This window comes from Gobius niger, assembly GCF_951799975.1.
Source record: "Gobius niger genome assembly, chromosome: 9".
NCBI lineage: Eukaryota > Metazoa > Chordata > Actinopteri > Gobiiformes > Gobiidae > Gobius > Gobius niger.
Window position 1 is genome coordinate 37,639,499 of NC_136860.1, and position 19,184 is coordinate 37,658,682.

General features: G+C 42.2%; 2 protein-coding genes across 2 annotated transcripts in view; both read right to left on the reverse strand.

Annotated features, from left to right (window-relative positions):
- The window catches only part of LOC306968366 (NACHT, LRR and PYD domains-containing protein 12-like), a gene marked incomplete at its 5' end in the record, with an annotated part of 63,947 nt that overhangs the window by 27,162 nt on the left and 17,601 nt on the right, over positions 1-19,184 (reverse strand). The gene's annotated exons all lie outside the window — the stretch shown is intronic.
- LOC306968367 (uncharacterized protein) lies at positions 1,967-18,549 on the reverse strand (the record flags this gene model as incomplete). The annotated part of the gene is made up of 10 exons (XM_079563711.1): positions 18,471-18,549; positions 8,496-8,519; positions 7,352-7,483; positions 7,187-7,291; positions 7,010-7,114; positions 4,482-4,548; positions 4,214-4,406; positions 2,903-4,146; positions 2,717-2,791; positions 1,967-2,317 (listed from the first exon to the last, which is right to left on the reverse strand). Exons 3-10 carry the CDS (start codon positions 7,450-7,452, stop codon positions 1,967-1,969), a joined length of 2,241 nt encoding a protein of 746 aa, XP_079419837.1. The 5' UTR covers positions 7,453-7,483; positions 8,496-8,519; positions 18,471-18,549.

Genomic DNA, 19,184 nt, shown 5'->3' on the forward strand with positions numbered 1-19,184 from the left:
TGATTCTTGTGGGTCTCACCTGGTTCATTTTTGTTTTATTGATCAAAAACATCCCCTTATAATGGACTATTAAGTGATATATACACCTGTAGCGTGTGTGGGTGACCTATGCCCTTCGCCATGGTTACCACATACCAGAGATGAGCTAAACCACCAGACCATTTTATGGCCTCGAAATTCCTTCAGTTCCTGTCTTGTGAATGGATCTAACACAGTTCAGGACAAATGAAGTGTTGATCTTATCCTTTAACCTTCACAACCAGAGATGAGAACTCTTTATTGACCTTCGAATTGGACTAAAGACTGAATCTCAAACATCCGATTTGAGTAATAAGCCAGTTCTTTAATTCATGGACAGTGAGAATGAACTCAACTAATCTGTTCTAATGATGAATTCTTCCCCAGGTCAACAAAGATGCAATGTACATACATACTGTCGGAATGTCAGTAATGCATTTGGAAAGTTTGTGAAGTTATTAATGTGTTTATCACAATAGAAATGAAAAAAAGAAACTAGAAAGAAAAGAAAAAGAACACCTTCTTGTGAGAGTTGGAGTTGGACAGACGGAGAAGGGAGACTGCAGGAAGGGATGAGCACATGGCTGACATCCCCTGCTGAACTTTGACCTCTCTTTGTCTCAGATGGACCAAAGAATCTTTAAGTTTGAGCCGTCATTTGACGTGATTTTGTAACTATCAGTTACTTCTTATAAGAACATTTGCATTTTTCCTACAAGACAACAACATTTTTGATCGCTGAGCTTTCAGCGCAGCCATTTTGAGTCTAGCTTGTCAAGCTAAACGCCAGTTTAGCAGTTTATCTGATTATTCATCCTGTTAGCCTTCTAGGTTATCCTGTTTGCACTTTAATATTTAATGCCGTCAGTTAATTGATTTTGATCATTAAAGCTCCATAAAACACAGTTTGCTTTGGTAATGTCTGTGTTTATTATTTCAGACTAAGGGTCCATGTGTACGTTCAAGACCTCACTTCCTTCAGATAAATCTGTAGTTTAGCCTCCTATTCTTACTTTTATTTTGTTCGCTTTTTGAACTGGTGCCCCATTCAATTTTAAGGCTAATCTACAACCTATTAATTAATTAATTAACAAATTAATTGATTAATAAACCCTCATACCCTACACACCTGTACATCTTTGTTTTCAGTACAGTTGATATTTATGTCATAATTATGCTGTAGTGGGGTCATAGGACTGTAATAAACATGTAATAAACATGTAATAAACATGTAATAAACTTGATGGAATGAGAAAAAAAGGCAAAAGTCAGGCATAATATGTGTTTTCTGAAAAACAAAGGGAATTAAATGGAAAAACTAAGTAGAGAAGGGATCAGATGAGAACAATGTTTTAGTGGCCCTAGTGATAAGAAGATTCTAATAAAGGTTGTACAGGAGGAATGTTTATTTTTGACAAAAAGAGCAAAATATCCAGGCGTTCACGTCGCTTTACCTTTGACATGGATTTGAAGAACTATTTAATTTGTTGTTGTTTGTTTCCGTGAGACCTTTGAAAGTGAGGAATGAGTACATTCCAAACAAAAGACAGGAAGTCTGTCACGTACGGTTCCAGAGTTCTTGTTCGTAGAAACAAGAACATACAGGGTGGGCCGGGGGTGTGATCTGCCTTCAGGAGCCCGAGGTGAATTATTTATTGTTTGTTAGGCCAACAAAATATAGTAGATTCCAAAACAAAAATCTGTAAGTTTCTATCTCTTTCCATTCCGGAGTAATAGGCAAAATAAAAAAGATAAAATATAAAATATGTACAACACATGGTGTACAAACTCGTGACCGAATTCATCTTGATGTTATTCCAGCCCCTTGAGGCCCTCACACATTTTAGACTCTGACTCTGTACTTCACAATGCAGCGACCACACCCTCTAAGGTCCGTGACCTCACTGACCCACAAGGGTTTTAATAGTTGAGAATAAAATGATGTCACTCACATGGCCGTTTTGCTGGCTTTGATGACTGGCAGCAGCTTCAAAAAAGCTGTTGGTGAAGCAAAGTATTTCCTCAGATCAAAGACCTCGGGCTCAGTGTCTGAGGACAGAAGGAAGAAGACCAGAGCGGACCACAGAGCAGGAGTCATGTCAGACAGACGTCCTTCTGAGATGTTTTCCTGGATCTGTTCAACCAGTGTGTGGTCGTTCAGTTCATTCAGACAGTGGAACAGGTTGATACTTCCCTCAGTGGACAAACCCTCACCAATCCTTTCTTTGATGTACTCGATAGTTTTCTGATTCACCTCAGGGCTACTTTCTGTCTGAGTCAGTAAAACTGGTAGCAGACTCTGATTGGTCGGCAGAGACAGCCCCAGGAGGAAGCGCAGGAACAAGTCCAGGTGTCCGTTTGGACTTTCTAAAGCACGGTCCACAGCAGAGCGGTAGAAGGCTACAAACTCATCCTCAGGGCTCTCAGAGGTCTGTTGTGTGGACAGCAGGTTAACTCCAGAGCTGAAGAAGGTCTGATGGACGTGAAGCGCAGCCAGAAACTCCTGCACACTCAGATGGATGAAGCAGTAGACCTTGTCCTGGTACAGGCCTGGCTCCTCTCTAAAGACCTGTGTGAAGACTCCAGAGTAACAAGCGATCTCTGCAGCGTCCAGCCCACACTCGCTCAGGTCTGACTCGTAGAAGATCAGGTTTCCTTTCAGCAGCTGCTCAAAGGCCAGTTTTCCCAGAGCCTGCACCATCTCCCTGGTCTCTGGACTCCAGGGAGAGTCTGTTGCAGAGCGTCCATCGTACTTGAGGCCCTTGACTTTAGCCTGGACCACGAGGAAGTGGATGTACATCTGTGTGAAGGTATGAGGCAGCTCTTCTCCCTCTTTCTCTTTCAGCACATGCTCCAGGACTGAGGAGAGGATCCAGCAGAAAACTGGCATGTGGCACATGATGTAAAGACTTAGAGATTCATTAATGTGGGAGATGACGGCTGTGGCCTCGTCTCTGAACCTCTTTCTGAAGTACTCTTCCTTCTGTGGGTCGGTGAACCCTTGCACCTCTGTCACCATGGAGACGCACTCTGCCGGGATCTGATTGGCCGCCGCGGGGCGTGTGGTTATCCAGAGGCGAGCGGAGGGAAGCAGGTTCCCCCTGATGAGGTTCACCAGCAGCTCCTCCACTGAGGCGCTCTCTGTGGGCTCAGTCAGGACCCGGGTCCGGCTGAAGTCCAGAGGAAGTCTGCACTCGTCCAGACCGTCCAAGATGAAGAGCACCTTTAGATGTTCTAAGCTGCACAGTCCTTTAGCTTCACTGAAGAAATGGTGCATTAGCTCCATCAGACTGAACTGTCTGTCTCTGAGCACATTGAGCTCTCTGAAAGTGAAGGGGAACAGCAGCTGGATGTCCTGGTTGGCTTTGCCTTCAGCCCAGTCCAGACTGAACTTCTGAGTCAGCAGCGTTTTCCCGATGCCAGCCACGCCCTTCGTCAGCACCGTCCTGACTGGCCCCCGCCTCCCTGTCTGCTCTGCTCTGATTGGTTCCTCTGTCTGCTCTGCTCTGATTGGTTCCTCTGTCTGCTCTGCTCTGATTGGTTCCTCTGTCTGCTCTGCTCTGATTGGTTCCTCTGTCAGCTCTGCTCTGATTGGTTCCTCTGTCTGCTCTGCTCTGATTGGTTCCTCTGTCTGCTCTGCTCTGATTGGTTCCTCTGTCTGCTCTGCTCTGATTGGTTTCTCTGTCTGCTCTGCTCTGATTGGTTCCTCTGTCAGCTCCGGTTGCTCTTCTGTTCTATTCAGTTCTTGCTTTTTTGTATTTCCTGTTTTGAGTCCAGAAGTATTCTTTTTAAACATGTTTTTCACTCTACGTGGTTTCTTTATCACCTGTTTCTTGACAGGGGGTGACTGCCTTCCTATTTTCCTTATTTTGGGGGCGGGGCCTTTAAAGAGGTCTTCACATAAGACAGTAGCTTCAGATGTGAATCTTTTCCTGGACGCAGCCTGGATGTGCCTAACCTCATGTTCCTGGTTGACCTCTGAGGCCCCTCCCTCTGTGATGTGGAGCTCTGTGTAGATCTGGTTCAGGAGGGTTTGTTTTCCTTCTTTACTGATGCCCTCAGACACACAGCTGAACCTCTGCTTCAGGAGACTCTTCAGTTTGCTCTGACAAACGCCTGAAGGACTTTCTGAAACACAAAAACATTGTGATCGTCATCACTCGCCCTGACACAGTGAGCCTGACTGTGGACTTACTGCTGTGTAAACGCTCAGCCAGTGACTCCTGGTTCATCCTTCTCAGGAAATCCAGTGTTATCTTGAGAAAAGCCTCTCGGTTATTCTGATCTTCCTCCTCCTCCTCAAAGCATTCTGGGTCATTTGAGCACAGAACTTTATGGAACCGCTTCAGTTCATCTTTGACAAATGTCACAAGTGTTTCCTCCAGCCGCTAAAATGAGAATAAACAGTCACAAAGGACAAACCTGAGAGAAAAGAAGCGAGACACATTTGGTAAAGTGCAGACCTTAAATATGGCGTCCAGCTCAGTCTGAGTCGACTGTTCAAGTCCTGAATCGTGATGTTCTGTTTGACTGATGACACACAGTGAAATGAAGTTCATATTCAGTCAAAATCACTATGTACCTGCTCCTCTGTAGGCCTGTGTTCTGTTCAGAATGTTGTAAATCCACAAAAAACAAATGTTGTTTTGTACAAACTTTTCTGTCTTGAATCTCACTTGTAAACAGATCCAATTCATTTGATTATAGATTGATTATAGATGATAGATTGTTTTTTGCTATTGCTGATACACATTGTAAGTTGGACTGTTGAAAGCCATCCTGTACAGCTCCACTGATTCTTTGGGTCGGATGAGATATTGGTTGGTGCTGGAAAGGAAAATGGTCGCAATTCTATTATATGAATTTTTCATTGGGTAGAATTGTCTGTAAAGGAGGTCAGGTGCTCTTCAGGATCGAAATTTAAGTAAAGCCAAAAAAGACAAAAATCCGAGGCAGTCCGACACCTGGTTAAAAGTCGCGTTCGACCTTAAGTTTTTGATGTTTTATGCTTTCTTGTAATGTTCTGCCACCGTGAAGCCCTTGCTGTGAAGCACTGTAAGTTGCCTTGTGTATAAATTGTGCTCTACAAATACTGTAAATGGGTCATAACGTCACCTGTGCTGTTGCTGTATCTGTGCAGGAGTGCGAGCCAATCAGCACATATTAGTCCGCCCTCTCATTAAAGTGCATATGACAGGTTTTACTGACTTATTGAGAAGGATAACGTCAGCTGTAAGTTCATCAGCTGCACAATTATCATTTTATTTCAGTGAAGAAGCAATTTTAATGAAGAAATGTTGGGCAGAAAAGTTATTTTTATTTTCAGGCTACTGACAGGAAGTGACATAGATAAAGGTAAAGTTCCAGATCAGTTTGACTCTTTCACATTGACTTAAAGGGACTATAGAGAGTTTAAAAATGTTAAAATATAAAACTAAACACAGACAAAACTGAGATCATTGTTTTTGGCCCACAGGCACAAAGACAAAGTGTAATCAGTCACCTTGAGTCTCTCTCTCTAAAACCAAAATATCAGGTTAGAAATCTAGGCGTAATCCTGGACTCAGACCTGAACTTAAACAGCCACATCAAAGCAACAACATCAGCAGCTTTTTACCATCTGAAAAACATTAAGATCAGAGGAATAGTGTCAAAACCAGACTTAGAGAGACTTATCCATGTGTTTGTCTCCAGCAGGTTAGATACTGTAACGGCCTCACTGTCAGAGCTGCAGAACATCCAGAACGCTGCTGCTCGAGTCCTGACAAGAACCAGGAAACACGACCATATTAGTCCTGTCGCTCAGAGAATAGACTTTAAAACAGCTCTGCTTGTGTACAAGTCTTTTCAAAGTCCATCTCTGACATGTTAGAGCCGTATGAACCATCTCGGGCCCTGAGAACTTCAGGGAGGGGCCTCCTGGTGGTTCCAGAGTCAATAATAAACACGGTGAGGCTGCGTTTCAGTTTCATGCAGCTAAAATCTGGAACAGTCTTCACGAGGATGTGAGACAGGCCTCAACTCTGACAATGTTCAAATCCAGGCTGAAAACAGTTCTTTTTACCGATGCATATGACTGAAAGTATTTTATCTGCACTCTCGCCTTTTACTGTAATTGATAAATTTTATGTTGATGTTTTTTTTAAAATTCTATTTCCTTTCTTGCATTCATGCAACTGTGAAGCACTTAACAATAAACTTGCCTTGCCTAAAACTAAGTATTTTCCTCCTACATGTTCCTCCATGTCCTAATGTGTAGGATGAGCTCAGACCTGTTCACCACAACTGCCTCTAAAATCCTGCACTGTCAGAAAGTGTTACTTCGGGTCCAAACTGCCGTCATGCACGAGCTTAATATAGAAGGCGCAGTTACACATTTGGCCTGAGGTGGCAGTAGTGAGTATGAAATAGCTAACTTGCATCTAGCCCCTTTAACAATGTCAGCACGGCAACAGTTTAAAACTGTTTTCTTTCATCTATGTCACTTCCTGTCAGTGTCCAATAAGGAAGTGAAACTATAAACATCACAAAAATGGCCAAACTAAAGACTTAAATATAATTGTGTATAACATGTTTTAGCAAAAAATTTGTCTAATGTATCATATGCACTTGAGATTATATCAACAGGCACTAGCTGTGAACTATCCTTGATTCAAGCTGTGCAATGTCATGTTTGATCAGGGCGGTGGGTGATGGACCCCTGTTGAGAAGCTTTAAGTTTTTCAAGTTTCCATTTTTCCATAATGATGATAAGGTGATTTCCTGATTGTATGTGTGAAATTGTGAAACTAAACTAATCGAGGCCACATTGGTTTGAGTGTCTGATGTAGATGGAAGCACCAGGTCGATTTACCATTGGTGCAATTCTGTTGTTGTTTTGCAAGAATGTTTTGATTATTGTATCACTGAGCTTTTGTGATTATGACATTTCTTTTGTGGATCAATAAATGTACGTATTTATTTCTCCAGGACTTCAGAACCAGAAACTCACCGAGGCTCAGCAGAAGGTTCATTATTGAAGGCAACAGGAGGATCCATGGAGCGGCTACTTCTGATGGACTCACATCTGGGACCAGTGGGAGGTGTTTTTGGCACACTATAATGCATGGTACGATTAGTCAAATATATATTAAAAAGATACACTTGAAAATAATTTTGATGGACTCACAATTCAGAGGAAGAACGTTTATCTTTGAATGTCATAGGAAGATACATGGAGTGGTCACTCTTGATGGACTCACATCTGGGACCAGTGGGAGGTGTTTTTGGCACACTATAATGCAGGGTACATTTAATAAAAAAAATAACTATTTAGTATTTTTGATGGACTCACTTGAAACCAGTGGAAGAACGTTTATCATTGAAGGCAATAGGAAGACCCATGGAGCGGTCACTCTTGATGGAGTCACAGCTGGGCCCAGGACCCTCCTCCATCTTCCTCTTGAGGAAAGAAAATGAGTCAGGCCTGTTATTAATAAACAAAATAACTATTCACCACATTACAACTTACACTATAACTTTTTATAATGTGATACTTTATGTGCAATAATACACCAAAACACATATACATTTACATAGCAGAGTTGTTGGGCTAAATAGGCTTTTTAAATAAGTGCTAAGCCTAAACAGATCAGAGTCACTGTCAGTTATTTATTTCACTGATTTAATATGGATTTAACAATAACACTGGACGAACCAGATACATTGTTTAACCTCTTCACCTCCACCTAAAACAACCACAGTTTCTCCACAGAAAAGTGACAAAAACGCATTAAAAAGCAATGAAAAAAAAAAAGGGAACGACAATTATCCGTTTAGTTGAGTTTTGTAGATTTGGGTAATGCTGAACTGGAGAAACTAGGAAGTGAGGTGTGTTTGCAGCACTACTTATTAGTTTCTAGCTCGTGCATACTTGAGGAGGGAGTGGGGCTCTGTGTTTTGCTAAACAGACATGTTAAGTCGGCGCCACCAAGTTATTATTATTGAGGTTATTATTGTGACAGTGCACATTTATTAGACGATTCTGAGGTTGTATCTGTTCATGAGTGAATCTTACTAGACCTATTATCTAATAAGTTTGTGGTTATCACTTTTTCCACTAAGTTTTTTCAGGATTAGTGTGTTTGCAAATAAGTGATTTGTTCTGATTTGTAAACACAGGTGATTCCTGGAGACTTATCTTTAACAACTTCCCCAAACACTCATATTTGTTCTCTTGTATTATGTAATTTCTTGTACCACAGGCTGATAATAAGTGTCATTAATGTCCTCGATAGATTAAATGAAAAACCCAAATATGTAAATGAGTTTATCCAGTGGAGCTAACTCAACTGATGCACTTCTCTCGTAAAAATAGAAACCTTTCACATGAAAACAGTATAGAATATAGCACAGAATACAATACTTTGCTGTACATTCCCACACAGTACTTTACAAAAACATTAGCAACATTTCTAATCATGGACAAGTTAACTTACCTGGTGAACACTCTCGCTGTCTTCAAATGCTTTCAGCTCTTCCTTATAATAATAATATCCTGTCAAACTGGATTCCTGTTCGAAGGTTAAAGTAGGCAGGGCCTGAAGACTCTGGCAAAGAAAAGAAATCCAAAGGTGTCAGGTTACACTCTCTTTTAAAGAAATATGATATGATTAAAAGGATCAATCCAATATCTCATATACAGTGAGATATTAAACGTTTCCAGACCCTCCTCAGTTCACCTGTGTGACTCCCCAACCTCAAACATAACAAACCTCTAGTGGATGACGTTTCCTTACTTTGAGTGACAGCCTCTCATGCCCCACACAAACAGGAAATCTTTCATTCATAATATTCTCCATTTAGAATTGTCACCTGGGCTCTCAGTGCAAGATCACGCAGATTTAAAAAAAGAAAGAAAAAAGAAAACTGGTTTCAACTTCATATGTAACTGATGTTTTTTAAAACCTGGTTAACCTCTAAACCCCCACCTTAACCAAGCACATTTTCTCCAGTTAACATCCATTACCCAAATCTAAAAGCTTCTTGAAAAAGAGTGTCAAATGAGATGAAAATGCAACAAAAGAGCAATGAAAATGTGAGAAAAACGTACCGAAAAAAGCCGCAAAGAGGAACAGAAAAGTGACAAAAAAACAATGAAGAAAAAGTGTGTTAAAAAAGTAAAACAAACAAAAACAAAATAAAAAAGATTCATTTAGATGACTTAGGTGTTAGAGAAGCCCATCACACACACCAGCTCTCCATATTCACCTCCCCACACGTTACTGCTACATTTTGATTAATGGAAATATAGACCAGACTTGTTCCTTTGACATATAAAACTAGGATAAGGTCATTTATATTAGTTATTCAGTTTTCAATTTCTAGATATTTTGTCATTCTTTCATTTATTTTTAATACGACTGATAAGAACTGTGTTATAATGAACAACTACAGAAACGTGTGACTCACCAAGTCTTCTCTTCTGTCTTCAAATGCGTGTGATTTCCCAGCAGTTCACCTGAGCAAAGACCACAAGGCGGGACTCCTGTTCAGGACGATTATGGGAAAATTTGGGCGATAGTGACTTCATAACAGACTGAAATGCTTCTGGAATAAAGGGTCAGAATAGCAACAAAAATGTGACAAAAATGTAACAAAAATGTGATGAAAAAGTGATGAAAAACGGACGGAAATCTGACAAAAATGTGGGGAAAAAAGAGACACAAAAATGACAACAAATGTGACAAAAAGTGATGAAAAAGAGACGTAAATTTGATGAAAAAGAGGCAAAAGTTTGTCTAAAATGTGGCAAAAAAGTGACAAAAATGTGATAAAAATAAATAAAAACATGTGACAAAAAAGTGACAAAACAATAAAGAAAAAGTGAAAAAAAGCAATAAAAAAATCTTAAAAAACGACAGCAATGCGGCAACAAGATCCTTCTCGATCAGTTTTGTAGGTCTTAGCTTTCAAATGAGGCGACTTTGGTCCATAGGCTGTAACATTTTAGATTTGGGCAAAGCACACAAAAATTTGACAAAAACACAATGACATTATGACGACAATGCAAGGAAAAATCTCAGATCCATGTTGTAGGTCTGAGCTTTCAAATGAGGCGTTAGACTGGCCTATAGGCTGTAAGCTCCAGCGCTCCAGAAGCTTTTAGATTTGGGTAAAACTGAACAGGAAAAAATGTGCTGGGTTAAGGCGGGAGGATTCACCTATTGTACATGTTTTTAGCGGTCGGATAAACCGGAGTACCTGCAGGAAACTTACGCAGACACGGGGAGAACATGCAAACTCCATTTTTATGCACTGAGAAAGTCTAGAATCACTACTACTGTTACAATGGCTTTTATTGGGTTGTTTCATCATCATTTCAGCTTTTTTAGCGCTTATTCAACAACAGTATTTGAGGAAAAGACGATATTTGACGTTATATTTACAAGTCAAAGTCGTATTTGGGTCACGGCTCGTCGTCCCAGGGTGACTGTGGGTCCCGACGCCAAACCAGTTGAACCACTGCTTTAGGGGAACGCCAAGGGTTTTGCTCCTTTACAATAAACCGACACAGGAATGATCGGGCTTCTCCAGAGACCATGACATGACCTCATTCATCGCATTTATCATTTTAAGCTCTAATTTCAGGTGGGGTTCGCGAGAGAAAATAATAAAAGTTGGCTCTGTGGCGCCCCCTCAAACAGATAGTTTACATTGACTCAATGGAAGACTTTTCGCAAAAATCGTACAAAGTGACATTGGCCAAGGACTTAGGCTGCGTCTGAAACCATCAAATCACAGCCTCTAAGCACTAACACTAGCAACTAACTCCTTAACCTTTCATGGGTCGACTGTTAGATCTATGCAGTTCGGGAACTAGAGCTTCAGCAGCATTTGCACAATCCGTCCGTCCTTAAACAGGGGAAAGGGAAGTGACATCACCAACAGCTGTTTTTCTTCTTCTTTAAAGTTATTGGTGGAGTGCAGGCCAAACAAAAGTGCATGTCGCCCCCTAGTGTACAGTGTCCAACAACAACATAGTGTCCAAACAAAGTCATTTAAGGAGAAAAATAAATCCAAATGATCCAAACATTTCCCTTAAGTTATTTTATTTCAGCAGCTGTTTCTTAAAGCGACAGCAGCAAATGATCCATGTGGCTTAAGTTTCTACTAAATGAAAACAAAAGCATTTAATCTGTTTCCTGAGTTTCCTCTTTAACACTGACATGTGACTGAGCTGTGGGGACGACAACATGGATTTATCACTTAATAAAGTTTGGCTTGTGCAGAATCTTAATTTTTAATTATTATTATTTTTATTATTAAATGTGCTCCTGTCAATCAACAGTGGTTGCGGATGAATCACTCGAGGGCGGGAGCGAGGGGGGTGGGGGGCGCAGTGGCTTATGGGATGGCACATAGCTCCTGATCACCGGTAAGTTAGCATCAGAGGTCCCTATGCTAAAGTGGCTATGATAGTTAGCATCAGAGGTCCCTATGCTAAAGTGGCTATGATAGTTAGCATCAGAGGTCCCTATGCTAAAGTGGCTATGATAGTTAGCATCAGAGCTCCCTATGCTAAAGTGGCCATGATAGTTAGCATCAGAGGTCCCTATGCTAAAGTGACTATGATAGTTAGCATCAGAGGTCCCTATGCTAAAGTAGCTATGATAGTTAGCATCAGAGGTCCCTATGCTAAAGTGGCCATGATAGTTAGCATCCACGCAGCCATTGACCACAGCCATAGACCACGTCAGGACATGTGAAAAATTATATTATGAACCCGCCCTAAACCTTCAACATCGTACCTCTTGAACTTCTGGCCCCTGATCCCCGAGTTTTCAATGGAAAGCCTCCAATTTTGGCCAACATGTCCCAAACCCATGTGGCTTTAAAAATCATGATTTTATTTTTTTTTAAATTATTGGGCGTGGTCATGACAAGGCCACAACTGAGGCTTTGAGATTTTTAGCAAATTTCAAAGCCTCTTATCTGTCACAGACTTTGTCGGATTGGAACGGACCCAATCCGGTGCGTGTGCACATTCCCGACCTGGGCCTAATGGTGTGCACACGCAGCCAATATCGCCAAAAATGCCTTTAAATTGGCTTGTAAGTAGCTTGTAAGTGGCTTGTAAGTGGCCCACCCATCCTCCGTTCTTTGCCTGTGAGCAGTTTCTCCTGAAATTCGTCAATTTTCCAAATATCCCCCTTTATTCACAAAAGCCACAATTTTTGACTTGTGCGTATTTATACTACCCTTGTGTCACCAAAAGATCTTTTAATTTGTACATTTTTGCCTCCAAATTCAGCCTTTTCTGGACTGTAAAATCACAGGAAGTTCAGTTATGCCGTTTCCTGTCTGTCTCTCTGTGTGTTCCTCGTACTATATGGGTCTCACCAAAATATTTCTTCAAATATTAAGGGTGCTGCGGGGCTGCTGGAGGACCCTCAACAAATCTTTGGGCAGCCAGGGGAATTTACCCTAGTAACAAAATGCTTCAATATATTATTGCCCAAACAGTTATTACGTTTTTTGCAAATGCACAAGTGCAGTCTTTTATAGGATTAATGAAAAATCGTTTGTGACATTGACTTAGCTTGTGTAGCTCCATTAGTAGAGCACTGGTTTCCCATCCATAAGATGGCTAGATTGATGCCAGCCTTTAGTCTCCACTAAAAACATGTACAATAGGCCAGGATGAATGATGTGTGTGAGTGAATGTGTGGTGGTGTCAGAGGGTCCGTTGGCGCAGACATGTGCAGTCGCGAAAGCGCTTCTGACAGTCTCCCCCAGGGGAAACTGAAGCTACAAACTGTTAGAGGATAACATTAAATCGCTATTTATCACACTGGGTCAGGCTGTACAGTCGTACTATCTCTGTCATAGCCTTGACTGTGGTGCTCAGGCGCCCACTCTCTGCCACTGAATGCTTGCGTATCAGTATGACGCTCTGAGAGGGTATTTATCCCTCTTCTGTGGAAGCATAGACAGACTTGAATGGTAGGACTAGCGCAATGTCTCGAGTTCATGTCTCCGGGTCCCGCACCGATGGTAAATAAACTTCTCCTGCATAAGACATCCAGACTGCTGCCTGTCATTCATCTATCCTCTCGAACACCATTGTTATTTCTCTAACACAAACGTAGCTTTCCACCACCGAGTATGGAGTGAATGTACAATTGTCTCATGTAAAAGCGCTTTGTGACCATGTCTGTGAAAGGCGCTATATAAATAAAGATCTTCTTCTTCATCTTTTTTTTATTTTTTTATTCTGAACTCGGCCCTTACTGGGAAGAACATGAATCGGTGCCCCTCTTCTCCAGTGCGGTTCTGGGACCTAAGAGGGGTCATTATCCCGTTTTTAATGGCCCGTGAATTTTGAGAAGCCTTGCCCTCGTCAGGCCCATGCTTGTATGGAATTATAGCTCAGTGATAGCGTGGTCATCTCAGGTGAAGGAGTTACTTAGTCCAAACACAGCCTTGACACTTTTCTAATGCATTCTCCTGCTACATGGCCGGTGCACACATACATGGCCGGTAAAACACATGAGCGCAGGCTGTTTAATAAGATATTTAGTCAGTTTGGCTACTACATTTGCTGTGACTGTGTAGTGTCATAGAGAGAGTGTTGGGCTCCCAACCATGGGACTGCTAGATCAATTCCGACCTTGTTTCTTTTTTTTTTTTTTTTGAGCACCTAATCGGCAAACTATGGTCCCATCCTCATGAAAAACAGGGAAAAAACGCTTTCACCATATGCAGAACAAAAGAGAAAGAAATGGGGAGATAGTAGGGGAACAATTGAGGCAAACACTGGGGACAATGTCGAAAACAATCTAAAAAATTTATGAAGGCGACATGACCTCTCTCCTCCTGTGGCATGCTGAGAAAGACATTTCTCCCCGATAATTTAGTGAAGATCAGCCCACATCAGGCACACATAAGTATCAAGTTACAGCTCAGTGATAGTGCGCTGGTCTTTAGTGTAGGAGGTTGCCAGTTCAAATATGGCTTTGACACTTCTCTAATGCTTTCTCTTTTCTTGCCAGTGCAAGAAACACTGATCTAAAAGACAGAGAAGCTTCGATTTGAGTCGTTTTAGAGCTGACATGCTGAAGCCGTTTTGTGGCCACACCGCCTTTGCTCTGCCCAATCCCGTCAGACCTGGGAAGCTCAGCAGGAAGGGCCTGGTCGGTACTTGGATGGGAGACCGTTCAGTAACACCAGGAAGCCTGGGGCGAATTTAGTGAGTGAGTGAGTGGTTGGTGGTGGGAGGGGCCGATGGCACAGACTGGTTGCCTCGCTTCTGTCAGACTACCCGAGGGCAGCTGTGGCTATAATAGTCGCTTACCACCACCGAGTATGGAGTGAATGAACGTGAGTGAATGTAAAGCTTCTTTGAGTTTCCAGAAAAGCGCTACATAAAACCAATGCATTATTATTATGATTTATTATTAAGCTAGCTTACATTGTCGGTGAACACTCGGGGTTATTTGTCACAAAAACTGAGGGGTCATTTTTCACATGGGGTTTAAATAGTGGGAGATTTATTTCTCTTTTGTTTCTATGTTTTTATGATCACTTTATTTCAACATGAGCTGATATAGAGGCCGTTTAAGTCATTTTAGTGAATTTGTACATTATAGAGCAATTTGCCAAAAAATCAGTCAAAAAAAAAATCATCAAAACAGTCTGTTCAAATGAACACATCTCACATTGTGACTGTTTTAAAACTTATTGTGTCCTTTTATCTCAAAAAGCAAAAAAGTGACAAAGTTATATCACATTTCATCCATCCATCCTTCTATTTTCTTCCGCTTTATCCGAGGTCGGGTCGCGGGGGCAGCAGTCTCAGCAGAGATGCCCAAACTTCCCGATCCACACACACCTCCTCCAGCTGTTCTGGGGGGACCCCGGGGCGACACCAGGCCAGCTTGGAGACATAGTCCCACCACCGTGTCCTGGGTCTTCCACAAGGCCTTGTCCCACTAGGACATGCCTGGAACACCACCCGCGGGAGGCAACCAGGAGGCATCCGGAACAGATGCCCTATAGCCACCTCAGCTGCTCCTTTCGACGTGAAGGAGCAGCGACTCTACTCCGAGCTCCCCCAGGGTAACAGAGCTCCTCACCCGATCTCGGAGGGTGCGCCCAGCCACCCTGCGAAGGAAACTCATTTCGGTGAGGGCGGGAACGTAGATCGATCGGTAAATCGAGAGCTTTGCCCCGACTCAGCTCCCTCTTCACCACGACAGACCGATACAGCGACCGAATCACTGCTAACGCCGCACCGATCCGTCTGTCCATCTCACGCTCCATCCGTCCCTCACTCGTAAACAAGACCCCGAGATACTTGAACTCCTCCACTTGAGGTAAGGACTCCCCACCGACCTGAAGATGGGAAACCACCTTTTTCCGGTGGAGAACCATGGCCTCAGATTTGGAGGTGCTGATCCTCATCCCGGCCGCTACACACTCGGCTGCAAACCGCCCCAGAGCAGCTGAAGGTCCAACAGAACAACATCATCTGCGAACAGCAGAGATGAGATCCTGAGGCTCCCAAACTGGACACCCTCCGGCCCCTGGCTGCGCCTAGAAATTCTGTCCCTTAAAGTAATGAACAGAACCGGTGACAAAGGGCAGCCCTGAGGAGACCAACACGCACCGGGAACAGGTCTGACTTACTGCCGGCAATGAACCAAGCTCCTGCTGCGGTCATACAGGGAACGGACAGCCCTTGGAAGAGGGCAAAAAATCAGGACTTTTCGTCAGTGGGAAAGTGAGCTGAGGGTTAGTAGAAGTCCATACGAGTGTAAAACTGGCTTTTGTGAAAAAAGGGGGATATTTGGAAAATTGATGAATTTCAGGAGAAACTGTGAGTCCAACATGCGGCCAGGCAAAGAACTCTGGCCATTTTCACGGAGGATGGGCGGGCCACTTACAAGCCCCTTACAAGCCACTTTAAAGGCATTTTTGGCGATAGCGGCTGCGTGTGCACACCATTAGGTCCAGGTGGGGAATGTGCTTGCGCGCCGGATTGGGTCCGTTCCAATCCGACAAAGTCTATGAAAGATATGAGGCTTTGAAATTTGCTGAAAGTGGCCTCCCAGTTTCGGCCTTGTCATGACCACGCCCAATAGTTTAAAACAAAATGTAAATGATGATTTTGAAAGCCACATGGGTTTGGGACATGTTGGCCAAAATTGGATTCCATTGAAAACTTGGGGATCAGGGGCCAGAAGTTCGAGAGGGCCAGAAGTTCAAGAAGTTCACAATTTTTTTAAGGTTTGAGGTTCGGGGCAAGATGGCCGACTTCTTGTATCATTTAGGGCGGGGTCATAATATAATTTTGTCCATGTCCTGATGTGGTCTATGTCCCTGGCCAATGTTTATTTTGTACGATGATTTTTTTTGCGACCGGGCTCTCATTGAGTCAATGTAAACTGCCTGTTTGAGGGGGCGCCACTGAGCATTCGTTTATTATTTTCTCTCGCGAACCCCCCCAAAAATGAGAGCTTGCGGAGCAAGTTTTGACCCTTTTTATGGAATAAATTATCATTATTGTTCTGTTTTCTGGTTCTAAATGACAAATATTTAAGTATCTTCATTGAAAAAAGTATTGTGCAGGTATCAGTGCTGTAAAACAAGTAATGTTAAAGTACTGGTATTGAAAACAAATCAAAATGGGTACCCAGCTCCATTTAGATGAACCCGAAATCTTATAATGTGATGATTTTTACTTGGAGTCAGCTTTTGTGAATAAAGGCGGAAATTTGGAAAATTGACGAATTGCAGTAGAAACTCTGAGTCCAACATGCTGCCAGGCAAAGAACTCTGGCCATTTTCACGGAGGATGGGCGGGCCACTTACAAGCCAATTTAAAGGTTTTTTTGGCGATAGCGGCTGCGTGTGCAAACCATTAGGTCCAGGTCTGGGAATGTGCACACGCGCCGGATTGGGTCCGTTCCAATCCGACAAAGTCTGTGAAAGATATGAGGCTTTGAAATTTGCTGAAAATGGCCTCTCAGTTGCGGCCTTGTCATGACCACGCCCAATAGTTTAAAACAAATGGAATTAATGATTTTGAAAGCCACATGGGTTTGGGACATGTTGGCCAAAATTGGATTCCATTGAAAACTTGGGGATCAAGGGCCAGAAGTTCAAGAGGTACGATTTTAAAGGTTTGAGGTTCGGGCCAAGATGGCCGACTTCCTGTAGCCTTTAGGGCGGGGTCATAATATAATTTTTTCCATGTCCTGATGTGGTCTATATCCCTGGCCAATGTCAATTTTGACCGGGCTCTCTTTAACTCAATGTAAACTGCCTGTTTGAGGGGGCGCCACTGAGCATTCTTTTGTCATTTTCTCTCACGGAAACTCTGACTGAGTCCAACATGATGAGAGTTCCACAGTGTCGCCCCTTTGTAGGAGAAACTGAAAACTCTGAACTTTGGGAGCACAAAGTCCCGGCTGAGGCTCAGGTGGAGGGTCTGAGCCCTGACGCCTCAGCATGAGGCCAGAGAACAGTGGTGACACACAGTTTTTCAAACATTTAAAAGTCCATTTCAAAATGTACAAAAAGCTTTTGTATGATATCACAATGATGCCTCTTATAGGTTCTGCACCAATATTTTCACCCCCAATATATTTACATGAAATGTATTGGTACAGTATCACATTTAAAGTTCTAACATCATTATTACATGAACAGCTCCAGTAGGATGTTGGTGTGTATGGAGTGATATTTGAGAGAGCGGGGTTACAGACTGATACGATCATGTTACACATATCTGAGTGGTTAAACTGGTGCTGTTACAACCGAACCCGGTCTCCCCTACTTGAGGAGGGAGTGGGGCCCTAAACAGACAAATTCAGTTAACCATGTTGGAAGTGCATCAAAAAAAAGAGAGAGGGGGAAGTTATTCCGCGCCACCAACTTATTATTGAGGTTATTATTGTGACTGTGATCTCGCACATTTCCAGTCTTTTATGAGATGATTCTGAGGTTTATGTGTTCACGAGTAACAATCTGATACTAGACCTATTATCTAATAAGTTTGTGGTTATCACTTTTTCCACTGTAAGTTCTTCAGGATTAGTGTGTTATTTGCAAACACAGGTGACTTATCTTAACAACTTCCTCAAACAACAATATTTTTTCTTTAGTTGGAGTCTCTTGTATTATGTAGTTTCTTGTACCACAGGCTGATAACAAGTGTCATTAATGTCTTCAATAGATTAAATGAAAAACCCAAATATGTAAATGAGCAGGAGTTTATCCAGTGGAGCTAACTTAACTGATGCACTTCTCTCATACAAATAGAAACCTTTCCCATGAAAACAGATACCTGTATTATTAAAATGAATGAAATACTTTGCTGTACATTCCCACACAGTACTTAACAAAAACATTAGCAACATTTCTAATCATGGACACGTTAACTTACCTGGTGAACACTCTCTGTCTTTGAATACTTTCAGTTCTGTGTTATATCCTGTTAAACTGGACTTCTGGGCAAATGTTACTGTAGGCGGGGCCTGAGGAATCCGGCAAGGAAAAGGAATTAAGGTGTCAGGTTACACTCTCTTTTAAGTAAATCATATGATCAAAAGGATCATTCCAATATCTTAGATACCAGAATCCGTGTACCCTTCGATCATTAGTTATTCCGTTTCAAAATCAGATCAGAAAAACAACATTTCCTTTTGTTTTTTTTCCCTTTCTAAACTTGAATTAAATAAAGAAATCTTTCATACTTCAATGTGTTTGTTTTGGCTCTAGTTTGGCATTACTATTATTATTTGCGACACCAGCAGTGAGACCTGAGCTCAGAGCCGCTCCAACACTTGTTCGGCAAGTTTTATGAGATTTTGATGGCTTCCCTCCAGCCTTATGCACATAGGATACTTTTTAAAATGGGGCAACACATGCAGAGATCAGTGATGCTTTATATTCGAGCAATCGCGATGTCGTCACATAGTTGGCCGTGGTTGGCATTTTACATTTTCATATTTGACAAACATTTTATTAAAATCCTATGATCAGCAAAAATAATGTCCATAAACAGGGCATTGCTTCTCTTGCGCTGTAACAGATCTATCATTTTATAAAACCGATTTAGAGGCCTGGAGGCATCAGTTGTAGCCGACCATTCACCAAAACATCCGGCGAAAATTGTGGAA